Consider the following 12105-nt stretch of genomic DNA (forward strand, 5'->3'; position numbering starts at 1 on the left):
AAAAGGTACCCCTAAATCTTAAGATTACATGGCTCATATAATGTTCATTGAGGCCCTAACAGTTGACAAAGATATTTCTCTCAATCTTTCTATATCTCTCTCTTAATATTTTAGTTTATTCTCCTCACTCTATATGTGTTTACATTTACTTTATATAAATACCATATGTATAATTAAATACCTAATACATATCTATTTCAGTCATATACATGCATATGCATTTAATACATACATGCATACATATAATGGTATGATATTATGAAAGGAAAAAAAAGAAGTCTGAATACTAAGCCCTGGGCTTGCAGATCTGGAAGAGGAAGAGGAGCCAGTAATGAGGACTGAGGAGAAAAACAATAAAGAATGGTCGACAGTAACTAATTATAAATAACATTTTACGTGAGTTTTTCTATGAAGGTGAGCAAATAAATCAGATGGTGGCTAAATGGGAATAAGTATTATTATAAACAAAGATGTGGCTACAGTTTCCACAACAGTTACATACTTGTAGATATGGTTACAGATAAGAATACATTCTCCCTTAGAGTCATCACACTTGGAATTTTCTCATTTCTGATTTTTCTATGGTCAGTTCCTTTTCATTATCCAGAGTCCTATTTGATCATTGTTACAAAATATTGTTCCCACCATCATTAACCTCTTTTTCTTTCTTATGTTTTCTTTAATCTAAAACAATCATCAATTTCTGAAAGTATAAAATGTGTTTATTCACTCATATACTGTTTCTCTAAGAGGAAAAACACTTTTGTCATAGTTATACCTGTCAACTAGAACTGTGAATGAAACATAGTATGTCTAGTAAGTACTTTTTCAATTAATGCATAAATATATGTCTGGGTGACTGTATATATACATATACACATACACACTTCCATTGCAAAATCTGAAGAATTGTACTTATATGCCAGAAAAATAAAATCATATAAAATCTTCCTGAATCTTTTTAGGTCATGTTGCAGAAATGTAAATAGCAGCATAATAATCTATAATTCACCAAGGATTGTTATTTTAATCAAGCATTTACTAAGGTAAACAATTCCATATCCATGCCTGCACTTTTATATCAGCTGTGTGTTCAACACACTTTGCAGTTAGGATCTTAACTAGGTTCTAAAACAGATATTTTATAGTATAATGCATACATTATTATTATTGCTATTGTTATTATTAAATGTTTTTTAGTTTGTAAAAGAACATTGAAAATACTCAAAGCATAGCCAAACATGATGAATCACCCAAAAAAATAATCAACAAGAAACAGGATTTTAAATAACAGGTAATATCAGTAAATTAAACCTAATAGAAACTTAATGGGAGTGCACTTGTTCCATACTAAATTTTTAAATACTCATGCTGGTATCTAACATGCTCACAGGAAAAAATAACTCAATTAAAAAATTTATAAACAGGAAAAAATGTCCAAATATGTGGGAATAAAAAATATATACCCATCTGCTTTTTTTTTTCCCTTTTTTTTTCAGGGGAGAGCATGAATGCAGTCCCCCACTACCACAATTATGCAGTCGCGTTTCCTACATTTGGGGAAATCGCAGGGGTCAGCACACCCGGAGTGCAATGCACAAACTTCGTCCTGGGAAAGCCGCCCTCGTGATCATGGTATCTCCCCTGCCAGGTAAAGTATATACACCCATCTGCTTTAAAAGATATGGAGAGACTACATGAAGGTTCTGGGTTGGCAAAACTGACTAGCACATTTCTCTGGCCTGTGGAACCTTACAGTTTAGTGAGAGTAACATAAAATTTTAGTAAAATATGTGATGTGGAAAAGAGTAACAAGCCTATTATATTTGTTAAGGCAAACTCTGCTAAGGAGATGGTGTCTGATCTAAATCTTAAAGAATATGCAAGAGATTAAAAGCTCACAATATGAAGTTTATATTGTAATACTGTGAGATATTTGTAGAATATATAGCAAAAAAAAAAACATTAAATAACAGTGCAGATATAGATTATGGTGTCAATCTGTCTTCATATATAGAAAATGTAAAAACAATGTAGTTACTTTTGAAATTATAAATAGTATAGAGTCACTAAAAGTTACTCAAAAGACTAGTAAGAAGCATCCCTATTGCGATTTATTGAAGGACTATCCATCTAGTCTAAAAACAGGACTCATATAGAGTCTTCCCTAAGCTCCACATGTAGACTTAGTACAGTTAAGGTAACATATTTTATATATGCAACATGCACCAGTTCTGTGATGTTTCTCATTATACTTTTCTTCACTTAAGATGCTCCATTTATAGTTCAAAGACAGATCCTAATTATTGTCTAAGTAATTTCTATAGTCATAAAAAATATGTTTGAACATTTTAAAAAAGATTTTACTTATTTACTTTTAGAGAGAAGGGAATAGAGAGAAGGGAATAGAGAGAAAGAGAAGGAAAAACATCAAAACATCAACGTGAGAAACACTGATGGGTTCCTCTTTCACATGCCCCAACAGGGGACTGGCCAGCAACCCAAGTGTGTGCCCTGACCAGGAATCAGTGGCTGCCTTTCACTCTGCAGAACCAGGCAGGCCCAACCAACCAAGCCATACAGGTCAGAGCAGATGTTTGAACACTTTCTTTTCCATGATAACACACCAATCAAAAGGGTGTGTCCTAGTCAAATAGCACTGCCATAACACATTTGCTCTTCCTCAATAAATTTTAAAAGATACTTTATGACAATTCCTAGGAAGTTATTTTCCAAAGTGTTGAATTCTAATACACAGAGAATTGCTATCATTTTATAGAATGAAAAAATGATATAATTCAGATGCAAAATATATCATTTCAAACATCAATGTTAATATATTTCTTAGCCTATTGTTCTTGTGGGGCCAGGTGAGTTAATATTATTGAAACATTGCGAAACGACATGGAACTCTCTTAGATTTGCAGAAAAGTGTTTAAAATTGCTTCAGATAAAAAGGTCAAAGTGAAGAGCAGGGAGATAAAATGGATGTGATTAAGTGATACAGTGGGAGAAAGAAAAGGGAACCCATCAGAAAATTAAAAATGAACATAGACATATAGAAACATCCTACAGAAGGCACTCAAAAAGTGAAAACATTTTATCACAACCTACACCAAAGATTAAAAAGAATAAAAATACAGAATTACATATTCTGACAAAAAGGCCAATTATTGATTTTTATAAAAATAGAGGAGTCATCAGAAAATACAACAGAGTGGTCCCACAAGGTGAAAATCATAGGAAATGATAGCAGAACAGTTGAGACATGCTTTTAAATTTGATGGTCAGTGATACAGGTAACCTCCTACATGCGTTAAATATCAAATTCAAAGTTCAGTACCTTTGCTTTGTCTCTCATTGATCCTTTGCCCAGGATAGACATTTTAGCACCCGTTTCTTCCTGTAGCCTCTTCAAGGAGTTTCCTCTTGGTCCAAGCAATTTCCCCACAAAATTGAACTAGGAAACAAAATCAATAGAATGTTGGTTTTAAGACAGAGAAGAATGATAATTTGCACCAAGACTAATTGATGGGTTAAGGGTTTTACAAACTTTACCACTGAGAAGAGAGTTATGCCATATGCATACACACACCACACACACAAGAAACTATTCAGACCTCTAATCTGGAATCCTTTTAAAAGGGCTATCCCTTCCCAGGAGAATGCCAAGATTAATAATATGTTTAATGTATCCTTTACCATATTAAATAAATAAATCACCTTTCAAAGAAAGTAGGTAGAAGCACTATAGTTTACAAAACTTATAAAGGAATTTTTCTTCAATCAGACTCGAAATAGATGATTTTTGCATATCTATACACTTTCAAAATGGCAAAAGTTAATATTTAAAACTGATTTTTTAATTAAATTTAATGTTTGTTTTTGTAAAGCATTTTCTATACTTATAATATTCTCTTGCAAACTTCATGACTGAGAAGAAATATTCGATTTTTCTTTAATCTTACATTCTCTACATTAAAGAGCTTGCTTAGGATCAGTAAATAAAGGATATGGACACATACAGAAAAGTATAAAACACTATCGATAGAGCATATATGCACATCAGTGTGTCTAAGTGGAAAAGTCTGGTGGGAAGGTCTATCCAGTTTGTTTATTCATCTTGAAACATGGTAAAAAATAGGTGAACTAAGAGCACTTATCAGAGTATGTTGTTATCTATTAAAAGAAACATTATCAAACCAAATGATTCAGATAATAATTGATTGATTTAAAAAATACACAGGGCTTAGAATGCATCAAACATATGACAGGGCATGAAGGACAAAGATAAATAAAATTAAGTAAGAGCCTTCTAAATGAGAATTTTTCCACCTTTTAGATAATCCATGGGCCCACAGTAAGAAACAAACCATACTTAATGGTGAGAAACTAAATGCTTTTCCCCTAATTTCAGAATAAAACAAGGATGTCTGCTTTCACCACATCTATTCAATATTGTACTGGAGTGTGAATTGTGTACCTATAGGCAAATAAATATATGAAACATTCTAAGACCAGACCTAAATGAACAATTAATTTCCAACAGAAGTGCCAAAACACTACATTGGAAAATAAAGTGTTTTTAACAAGTGATACTAGAACAATTGGATATTCCTATGGGGGAAAAAAAATGTACGCCCTACCTCACATTTAGGCAAACTTTATTTTGAGATCTATCACAGATCTAAACATTAAAGCTAAAATTATAAAACCGGTCAGAGAAAGACAAATACCATATGAGTTCACTCATATGTGGAATCTAATGAGCAAACTGAATGACAAGCAAAATAGAGACAGACTCATAGACAGAGAGAAGTCTAACAGCTTGAGGCAGAGGGTGGGGCAGGGCGGGGTGGATCTAGCAGAAAGGAAAAAAGACTCATGGACACATGGACAACAGTGTGTTGATTGCAGCCAGCGGGGAGGAGGTAAAAAGAGGATAAATGGTCATGGAAGAAATACAATAAAAACAAACATATTAGGGGAAAAAAATCTAGGGAGAAAGCGTACAAGAACACCATCGCAAACTTAAGTTGTGAAAGTTACTTAAGTGGGAAGCAAAGAGCATTCACTAAAACTTTTGCTGTTCCAAAAACCATTCAGAAGTTGAATGGACAAGCCACACATGCAAATCTCTGAAAAATTACCAGTATCTAGAACCTATAAAGAACTCCATCAAGTTGGTAATTAAACACACACATGCACATCAGAATTGCTAGAACTAGAAAAAGACCAAATGTTGATAAAAATGTGGAACTACTGGAGCAATCACTGTTGGCAATTTAAAATGATACAATTACTTTAGAAAGAAGATTGGCTGTTATTTATTAACTTAAACATAAAGCTCCACTGTGACCCAGCAATGCTGTATATAAGTGTTTAACCAAGAGAAATAAAAGCATATGTTCAGAAAATGTCTTGCACAAGAATGTTTATGACATTTTACTCACAATCACCTTTCAACTAATAAATCAATGCCCATCTCAGTAGAGTGGATACACAAATTTATATATATAAACAGAAAGGAATTAGTCATTGATTGACACAAGAGATAAATGTATCTCACAGACATTATGTTCAGAGAAAGAGCCAGATATGAAAGAGTACCTCATGTTAGATTCCATTATTATAAAATTCTAGAGGAAGAGTAAAATACATTGTTAGAATTTATGAGTTCTTGCTTTTGAAAATAGAAGCTGAGGTTGAACTGGCTGGAAAGTGGCATGAAAGAAATGTCTAGGATGATGAAATTGTTCTCTATTTTGTTGAAGGTATTAGTATATCTTTATCAAAACTCATCAAGCTCCACACCTAACACCTGTGCATTTCCCTTCATATAAACAGTACTACAATTAAGAATGGAGAGAAATACATTAGAAAGTTGAAGATTCAGTTAGTTTTAATACAACTTCTGTCCGGCAAAAATCCAGGTATTGTGAATATGATAAGAATGATTTGCACCACATTGATGTAATCTAGTAGCCAAGGAGTGTGGACTGGAATGCGCATATGTGAATGATGACAACTTCACTTACTAGTCAGTGGGGCTGGTAGGTGCTGTTGACTGAGCATGTGTACTGTGTGGCCTTTGCATTCACAATGTCTGACCAAGTAGAGCAACAAATCTGCATCCAATTTTGCATTGAGCTTGAACATTCCTATGCAGAAACTACCTGCATGATTCAGAAGGCTGCAGCTATGGGCCACTGGTGATTGGCAGCTTCATCACAACAATGTGCCTGCTCATGCATCACATCTGGTGTAGAGTTTTTTTGATGAAACATCAAATCACCCAGGTGACTCAGTTCACTTACAGCCCAGATTTGGTGCCCTGTGGCTTCTGGCTTTTCCCAATACTAAAATCACCTTTGAAAGGGAAGAGATTTCAGACCATCAGTGAGATTCAGGAAAATATGATGGGGCAGCCGATGGTGATTAGGAGAACTGTGTGAGGTCCCAAGGTGCCTACTTTGAAGGGGACTGAGGCATCATTGTCCTATGTACAATGTTTCTCGTATCTTTTATCTTCATCAGAAAATGACTATTTTTCATATTGCTTGGCTGGATACATTCCGGACAAACCTTGCATATCATAATAAAATGTCTTACAGTGAAATATTAGTCCCCAGCAGTTGTAAAAAGTAATCTCACTAGACTTCTAGGAAACATATCATTCCAATCTATGCAGACTATTCCAGAGACAGAGGAAATTGCTCCTAACTCACTTCAGTAGGCCAGTATAACCTCGTTACCCAAATCAAATCAGAAAAGAGAATTTATAGACCAAATCCACTCATGAAACAAAACCAGTTCAACAAAATAGTAACATAACTAAGACCTATTGTACATACAAAATAACATTTGATGTTTGATTTTTCTTTATCATAGATACACAGGTAGTTTAAGATTTATAACCCACAACTCTAATCTGCTTATTAACAAATTGATGGAAAAAAGGGTTAACATGTTATTTGAATATAAAAATAGTTTGATAAAATTCAAATTGAATCATTATAAAAACAAAGATCTGAAAAATGAAAAAAACTTCCTTAATCCAATTAAAGGATTCTGCTGAAAATCATGAATTTTATATTAAATTAGTAAAATAATACCAGAAACAAAGTAAAGATGTATATTCTTGATTTTCTATTCAAAACTGATAATTCAAACCACTGAATACATACTATTAAGTGTTAGGAAGTAAAAAACAAATACCATTTATAGTTTATATAAGTATGTACACAAAAAGTTTTAAGTAATTTCAGATAACTTATTAAAGTAGTTTAATATAAAAAACCAAGTGTATTTTTGTACACCTGCAACATATCATTAGAAGAAAATAAAAGACTTACCAAGAATAAATTTAACTGTGTATGTTGAAACCCTTTACGGAGAATATGTTAAAGCCATCAAGTGAACATAAATAAATTGAGAAATAGGTCATGTTCATGAATTGGAAGTCTCATTGTTATGTAGACTTCTAGTAGTCTCAATTACATCTATTCATTCAATGAAATTCTAATTATAATTACAATAGAATTTGAATCAATTTATCAACTGGTTCTAAAATTTATATGAAATGTGAAGTTCAAGAATCTTGCCAAAACATTCAGAAGCAGAGAAAGTTGATGGCTGTTCTTATCACATAGAGATTCATTATAAAACTGTATCCCTTTTAATAGTGTGATAAATGTAGTCCTAGGGCACAGAAAGAAAACTGAACAATGGAATCCAGAATGCAGAAACAGACTCCTGCTGACATTAAAATGATATATGGTACAGGTGACATGATGGATCACTGAAGCAGAATAATGCCCCCTAACAATATCCATGACCTAATACCCAGGATCTGTAAATATGTTACCTTGTAAAAGAAACTTTGCAAGTGTGATTAAATTAGGCATTCTGAGATCAAGAGAGTCTCCTGGATTATCCAGGTGTGACCAATTTCCATGTTAAGAGAAGAGAGGAGGTAGCAGTGTTACAGGTTGTAGTGATACAGTTGCTAGTTTGGAAGGGGGCCCTAAGCCAAAGAATAAGGGCAGCCTTTTGAAGCTGAAAGAGTCAAGGAACAGATTCTCCCCTGGAGCCTCCAGAAGGAATGCAGCCCTACCAACACCTTAACTGTAGCCCATAATATCCATTTCAGACTTCTGACCTCTATAACTGTAAAATAATACATTTGTTGTGTTTTAAGCCACTAAGTTTGTGTTAACTGTTAGAGCAATAATAGGAAACAGTAAATATACTAAGAGAAGGAACTACCTAACACATAGCATAACTGGCTATCCATAGTAAGAAAAATAAAATTATTTCCTAAACCATAACAAGAAAAATATGTAGATGAATTATAAACTTAGGTGTGAAAGGCAATATTTTACAATTACTAAGATAAAAATACAAGGTAATAATGCCTAGGAGTTGTAAAACAAGGCGTAAAATTATTCTAACTGTAAAACAAAAGTTCAGTTAAAATGAAGAATATCTGTTCATTAAAATACCCCACAAGGTAGGTGAAAATATAAGACACAAATTGGAGACTATTTCCATTACATGTTACTAATATAGCATTACTTTACAAAAATAAGTACAAAAATCTAAGGAAAAGACAATATATAAATTAATAAAATCATAAATATGTTATTGAAGAAAGAATAGAATGGCAAAATAAAAATACAAAAGTGTCAACCTAATTAGAATTTAAATAAAAATCAAATTAAGAGCTCAATGAGATATCATTTAAACACACTATGATGGCAGACATGAAGTCACAACCAAACTTTGTCCAGAATGTGAAGCCATGGAGACTCATATACCCTGCCTGTAGAAAAGTAAATAAATACAACCATTTTGGCATTGTCTTGTAAATTTCTTATTGCATTAAACCTATGTTTTAGCAATCTCATACCTGGAGTTTTACTGAAAACAAAGTGGAGGAAAAGGAGAAATGGAGGGAGGTTGGTGCATCAAGGGAGCACACATTAACAGAAAGCAAGGCTCCTCCCTAGACTGCTGCCCAGATCTGGCTTATACAGGGCTGGGTTCTTCATGCAGGTGCAAAGCAGAGCTGTTTTCCAGGTTCCCACCATGGGCCAGCATCCACCAGCACAGGCACAGAGCAGAGATCTTTGGACAGTGCCTGAAGAGAAACTTTAAACTTAACCAGGCAAGACTTAAAAAACAATTGTAGGGAAGTCCATCTGATTAAGAGAGGCTCAGATTGTCTCCGAGTAAAGACAATTGTATCTTCAGTATGTTAAATATCATCTAATAATTTGAAAGTCTTTTATCCACATGTGCTTTAAGAAAATTAAATTTGTATGTCGAATCCATTTATGCTAAAGTTACTGAACAGTTGCTTTGTAATAACTTTTATAGTCAAAGTCTTTGGAGCATTTTTAATCAGCTTTTAGCTGTTTGTCTAAAAGCAAGTATTTGAATTGTGTTGAGTAAAATTAACCAAAAGAACATATTTCAATGGATTTGTAAAGAAACAAAACATAATTTGTGACAAAGCAAGACTTATAAAAATAGGGGCATTTTAAGAAATGTATTTTAGAGACACTTTAAACAGAGGAAACCCAAGAACAATTTAAAATTAGGTTAAAATAAACTTCAATAATATTGGATATATATACTTCAAAATTTATAAATTCATTCTCTAAGTGTAGGATACTACCGAATATTTATCTATAATATCCAACTTCCTCATGATTAATAATATTTCATCAATACTTGTATGAAAAAATATATATTTTTAAACATGTGGCATTTTTTCTGGTCACATGTTTATAAACTAATTCCAGTAACTCCATTCCTTCTCAAATAGAAGAGAAAATTCCTCTATACATCTTTCTTTTTCTGGGGGCACTAACCTTATGTCTACTTTGTGATGAAAGAGCAGTGTGATCACTAGGTAAAGAACCTGTGATGCTCACTGCTGCTGGCCTCTTCTCATTCTTCCACTTTCATATGACACAACTGGACTTGAACTCCTTCGTTTCCTGATCCCAAGATCCCTCTTGTCCTCACATCAGATACCACTTGAATCCTATTTGCATTCTCATCTTATTGCTGATTTGGGGATGAATCCCTTTCTTGATCAGCAGGAATTCTTAGAGCTGCTGTTCTGTACTTCAGGAACTCAACATTAAATCAAACTTTAGTACTGTACCCTCGTGTTTGTTGCTATTAAAACAAAGTAAAGCAATTTTGGGCAGATTGTTCAAAGAGAGACCATTGTTGCAGATCAAAAGATCTTCTTCTTGTATAAAGAGAAAGAAAAAGAAAACACTTCAGGTTCTCATCTCAGTAGTCACTGAAGAAAAAGGAGATAGAATTTTAATTTGATTGCAAAAATATCAAGCTATGTCTGCAGAATTAAATACTACCATTTGGAATTTACAGAGGACTCTAGCAAAGACAACATTTTCAACTTAACAAAACTGACAATGATGAATAATTAAGAAAATAGGGGAAATAAAAATGTTTTCAAATTCACCATTAACTATAATATCAGTATATTGTCATAAACTAAATTTTATTCAAAAATAATATATAATCAAGGATGGAATCAATTCTATTACTCACTAAATGTAATGGTCCAGCCTAGAACTTGTGAAATGTATGACGGATACAAAATGAACCAGATATAAACTCTTCTTTCAGGAAACTTACACTGCTATGAAAGAAAAAGGGAATTGCATAAACTGTAAAAATTAAAAGAAAAAAAAAACAGATGTGTCATAACAGAAGCATAAATTAAGTGCTATGAGAATTCAAAGAAAAAAATGGTTTCCATGTGGAATGATAGGAAGTTTGACATTTTTGTTGACCCTTGAACAGGGAGGCAGGAACTAGGCATGGAAAAAGGTAGCGGCATAAAAAAGGAAGAATGGAAAACATGCAATAGAATGGGGAGAAATAAAGATGGGAAAGCTGGTCAGAAGTTGTTTGGTGTAACCTTAATAATGAAAATGGGAGCATAAAGTAGAACGGTGGTCACAGAAAATAGAAGACAAGATAAAAGAGAGACTGGTAAGATTAAACAAAACTTGACAATTAATTGAATCGAGTGGCTATAGGGAGGGTAGAATGAATTAGCATCAAAATACGTATATTCTATACTCAGAGGACTGATAATATATTGTATCATTAATAAAACTGTGAAAGAAAATAACAAACATTTTAGAGGAAATGAGGGATACAATCAATTTGAGGTGTCCTCCATGTGAAGAACTCTAGTAGCCATGTATGAATAGATATTGAATGAGAAATGTAAGATGACTATATAGGCCTAGGAATTTTCTATGTAGGGTGCTACTTAAAGTTATGAAATTGGTAAGTGAGCAGGATTAGAAAAAAAAGCCCAGGAGAGAAACTTGAGGAACATTTGAAAATAAAACAGTATATGTCATGCACATACATGAACTAAAAGAGTTTAAATAGAAAAGCTTATCAAAAAAAACCCCAAAAAACCCAATTACTTTTACATGCCTTAAGACCCCAAAATCCCATTTGGATAGCTCTCATCAAAGGGATGTACTTGAATTTGAAGGAAGTATAAATATATATAAATATATATATTTGTAGAAGAAGAATACTTTTATGACAAGTAAAAAAATTGTGAGTCCTTTAAAATGTGTTGATTGGTTATATCTTGTGCTTTATCCATATCTGTCTCTGAAGTTTTAAAATAACATGGTCTATGTTAAAGTCATACTATATCTTACAGATGGTCTGTGTTTTAAAGAAATGGCAAAGAAATGAGAATATGCCGATAAAAATGACTTGACATGAATACATAATGTAAACACATACACAATTCATGTCCCACTCATTTTATTATAAATAATTCTGTACTGTTTCAGCATAGTTGTGCATAAATCATATTTTGCTTCCACTGACAACTCAAGAGCCCTTGGTCATGTTTTAAATGTTTCTTATCCTCTGTGGAGCATTCCTCAATGTCTTCTGAGCTACAAGTTTTGCCATATTTATACATCTCTAAGGGCCGATTCTACAAGCTCAAGTTATCTTTATTTGAAAAGATCATTTAAAACACTATTATTAAGTGGAAAGTATCAACTTGAACAAACAGCC

General features: G+C 33.1%; 1 protein-coding gene and 1 non-coding gene across 2 annotated transcripts in view; both read right to left on the reverse strand.

The window, feature by feature from the left end:
- The window catches only part of KHDRBS2 (KH RNA binding domain containing, signal transduction associated 2), a 571359-nt gene that overhangs the window by 364717 nt on the left and 194537 nt on the right, over positions 1 to 12105 (reverse strand). The window contains exon 3 of the mRNA XM_090280495.1: positions 3344 to 3460. Within this exon, the coding sequence (XP_090136621.1) occupies positions 3344 to 3460 (117 nt within the window). The remainder of the gene's footprint in view (positions 1 to 3343; positions 3461 to 12105) is intronic.
- LOC150007231 (U1 spliceosomal RNA) lies at positions 1497 to 1660 on the reverse strand. Its single transcript, XR_016512211.1, has one exon. It is a non-coding gene; the product is annotated as a U1 spliceosomal RNA (small nuclear RNA).

The sequence above is a fragment of the Furipterus horrens genome, unplaced genomic scaffold (assembly GCF_987537825.1).
Source record: "Furipterus horrens unplaced genomic scaffold, mFurHor1.1.pri manual_scaffold_6, whole genome shotgun sequence".
Classification (NCBI taxonomy): Eukaryota; Metazoa; Chordata; class Mammalia; order Chiroptera; family Furipteridae; genus Furipterus; species Furipterus horrens.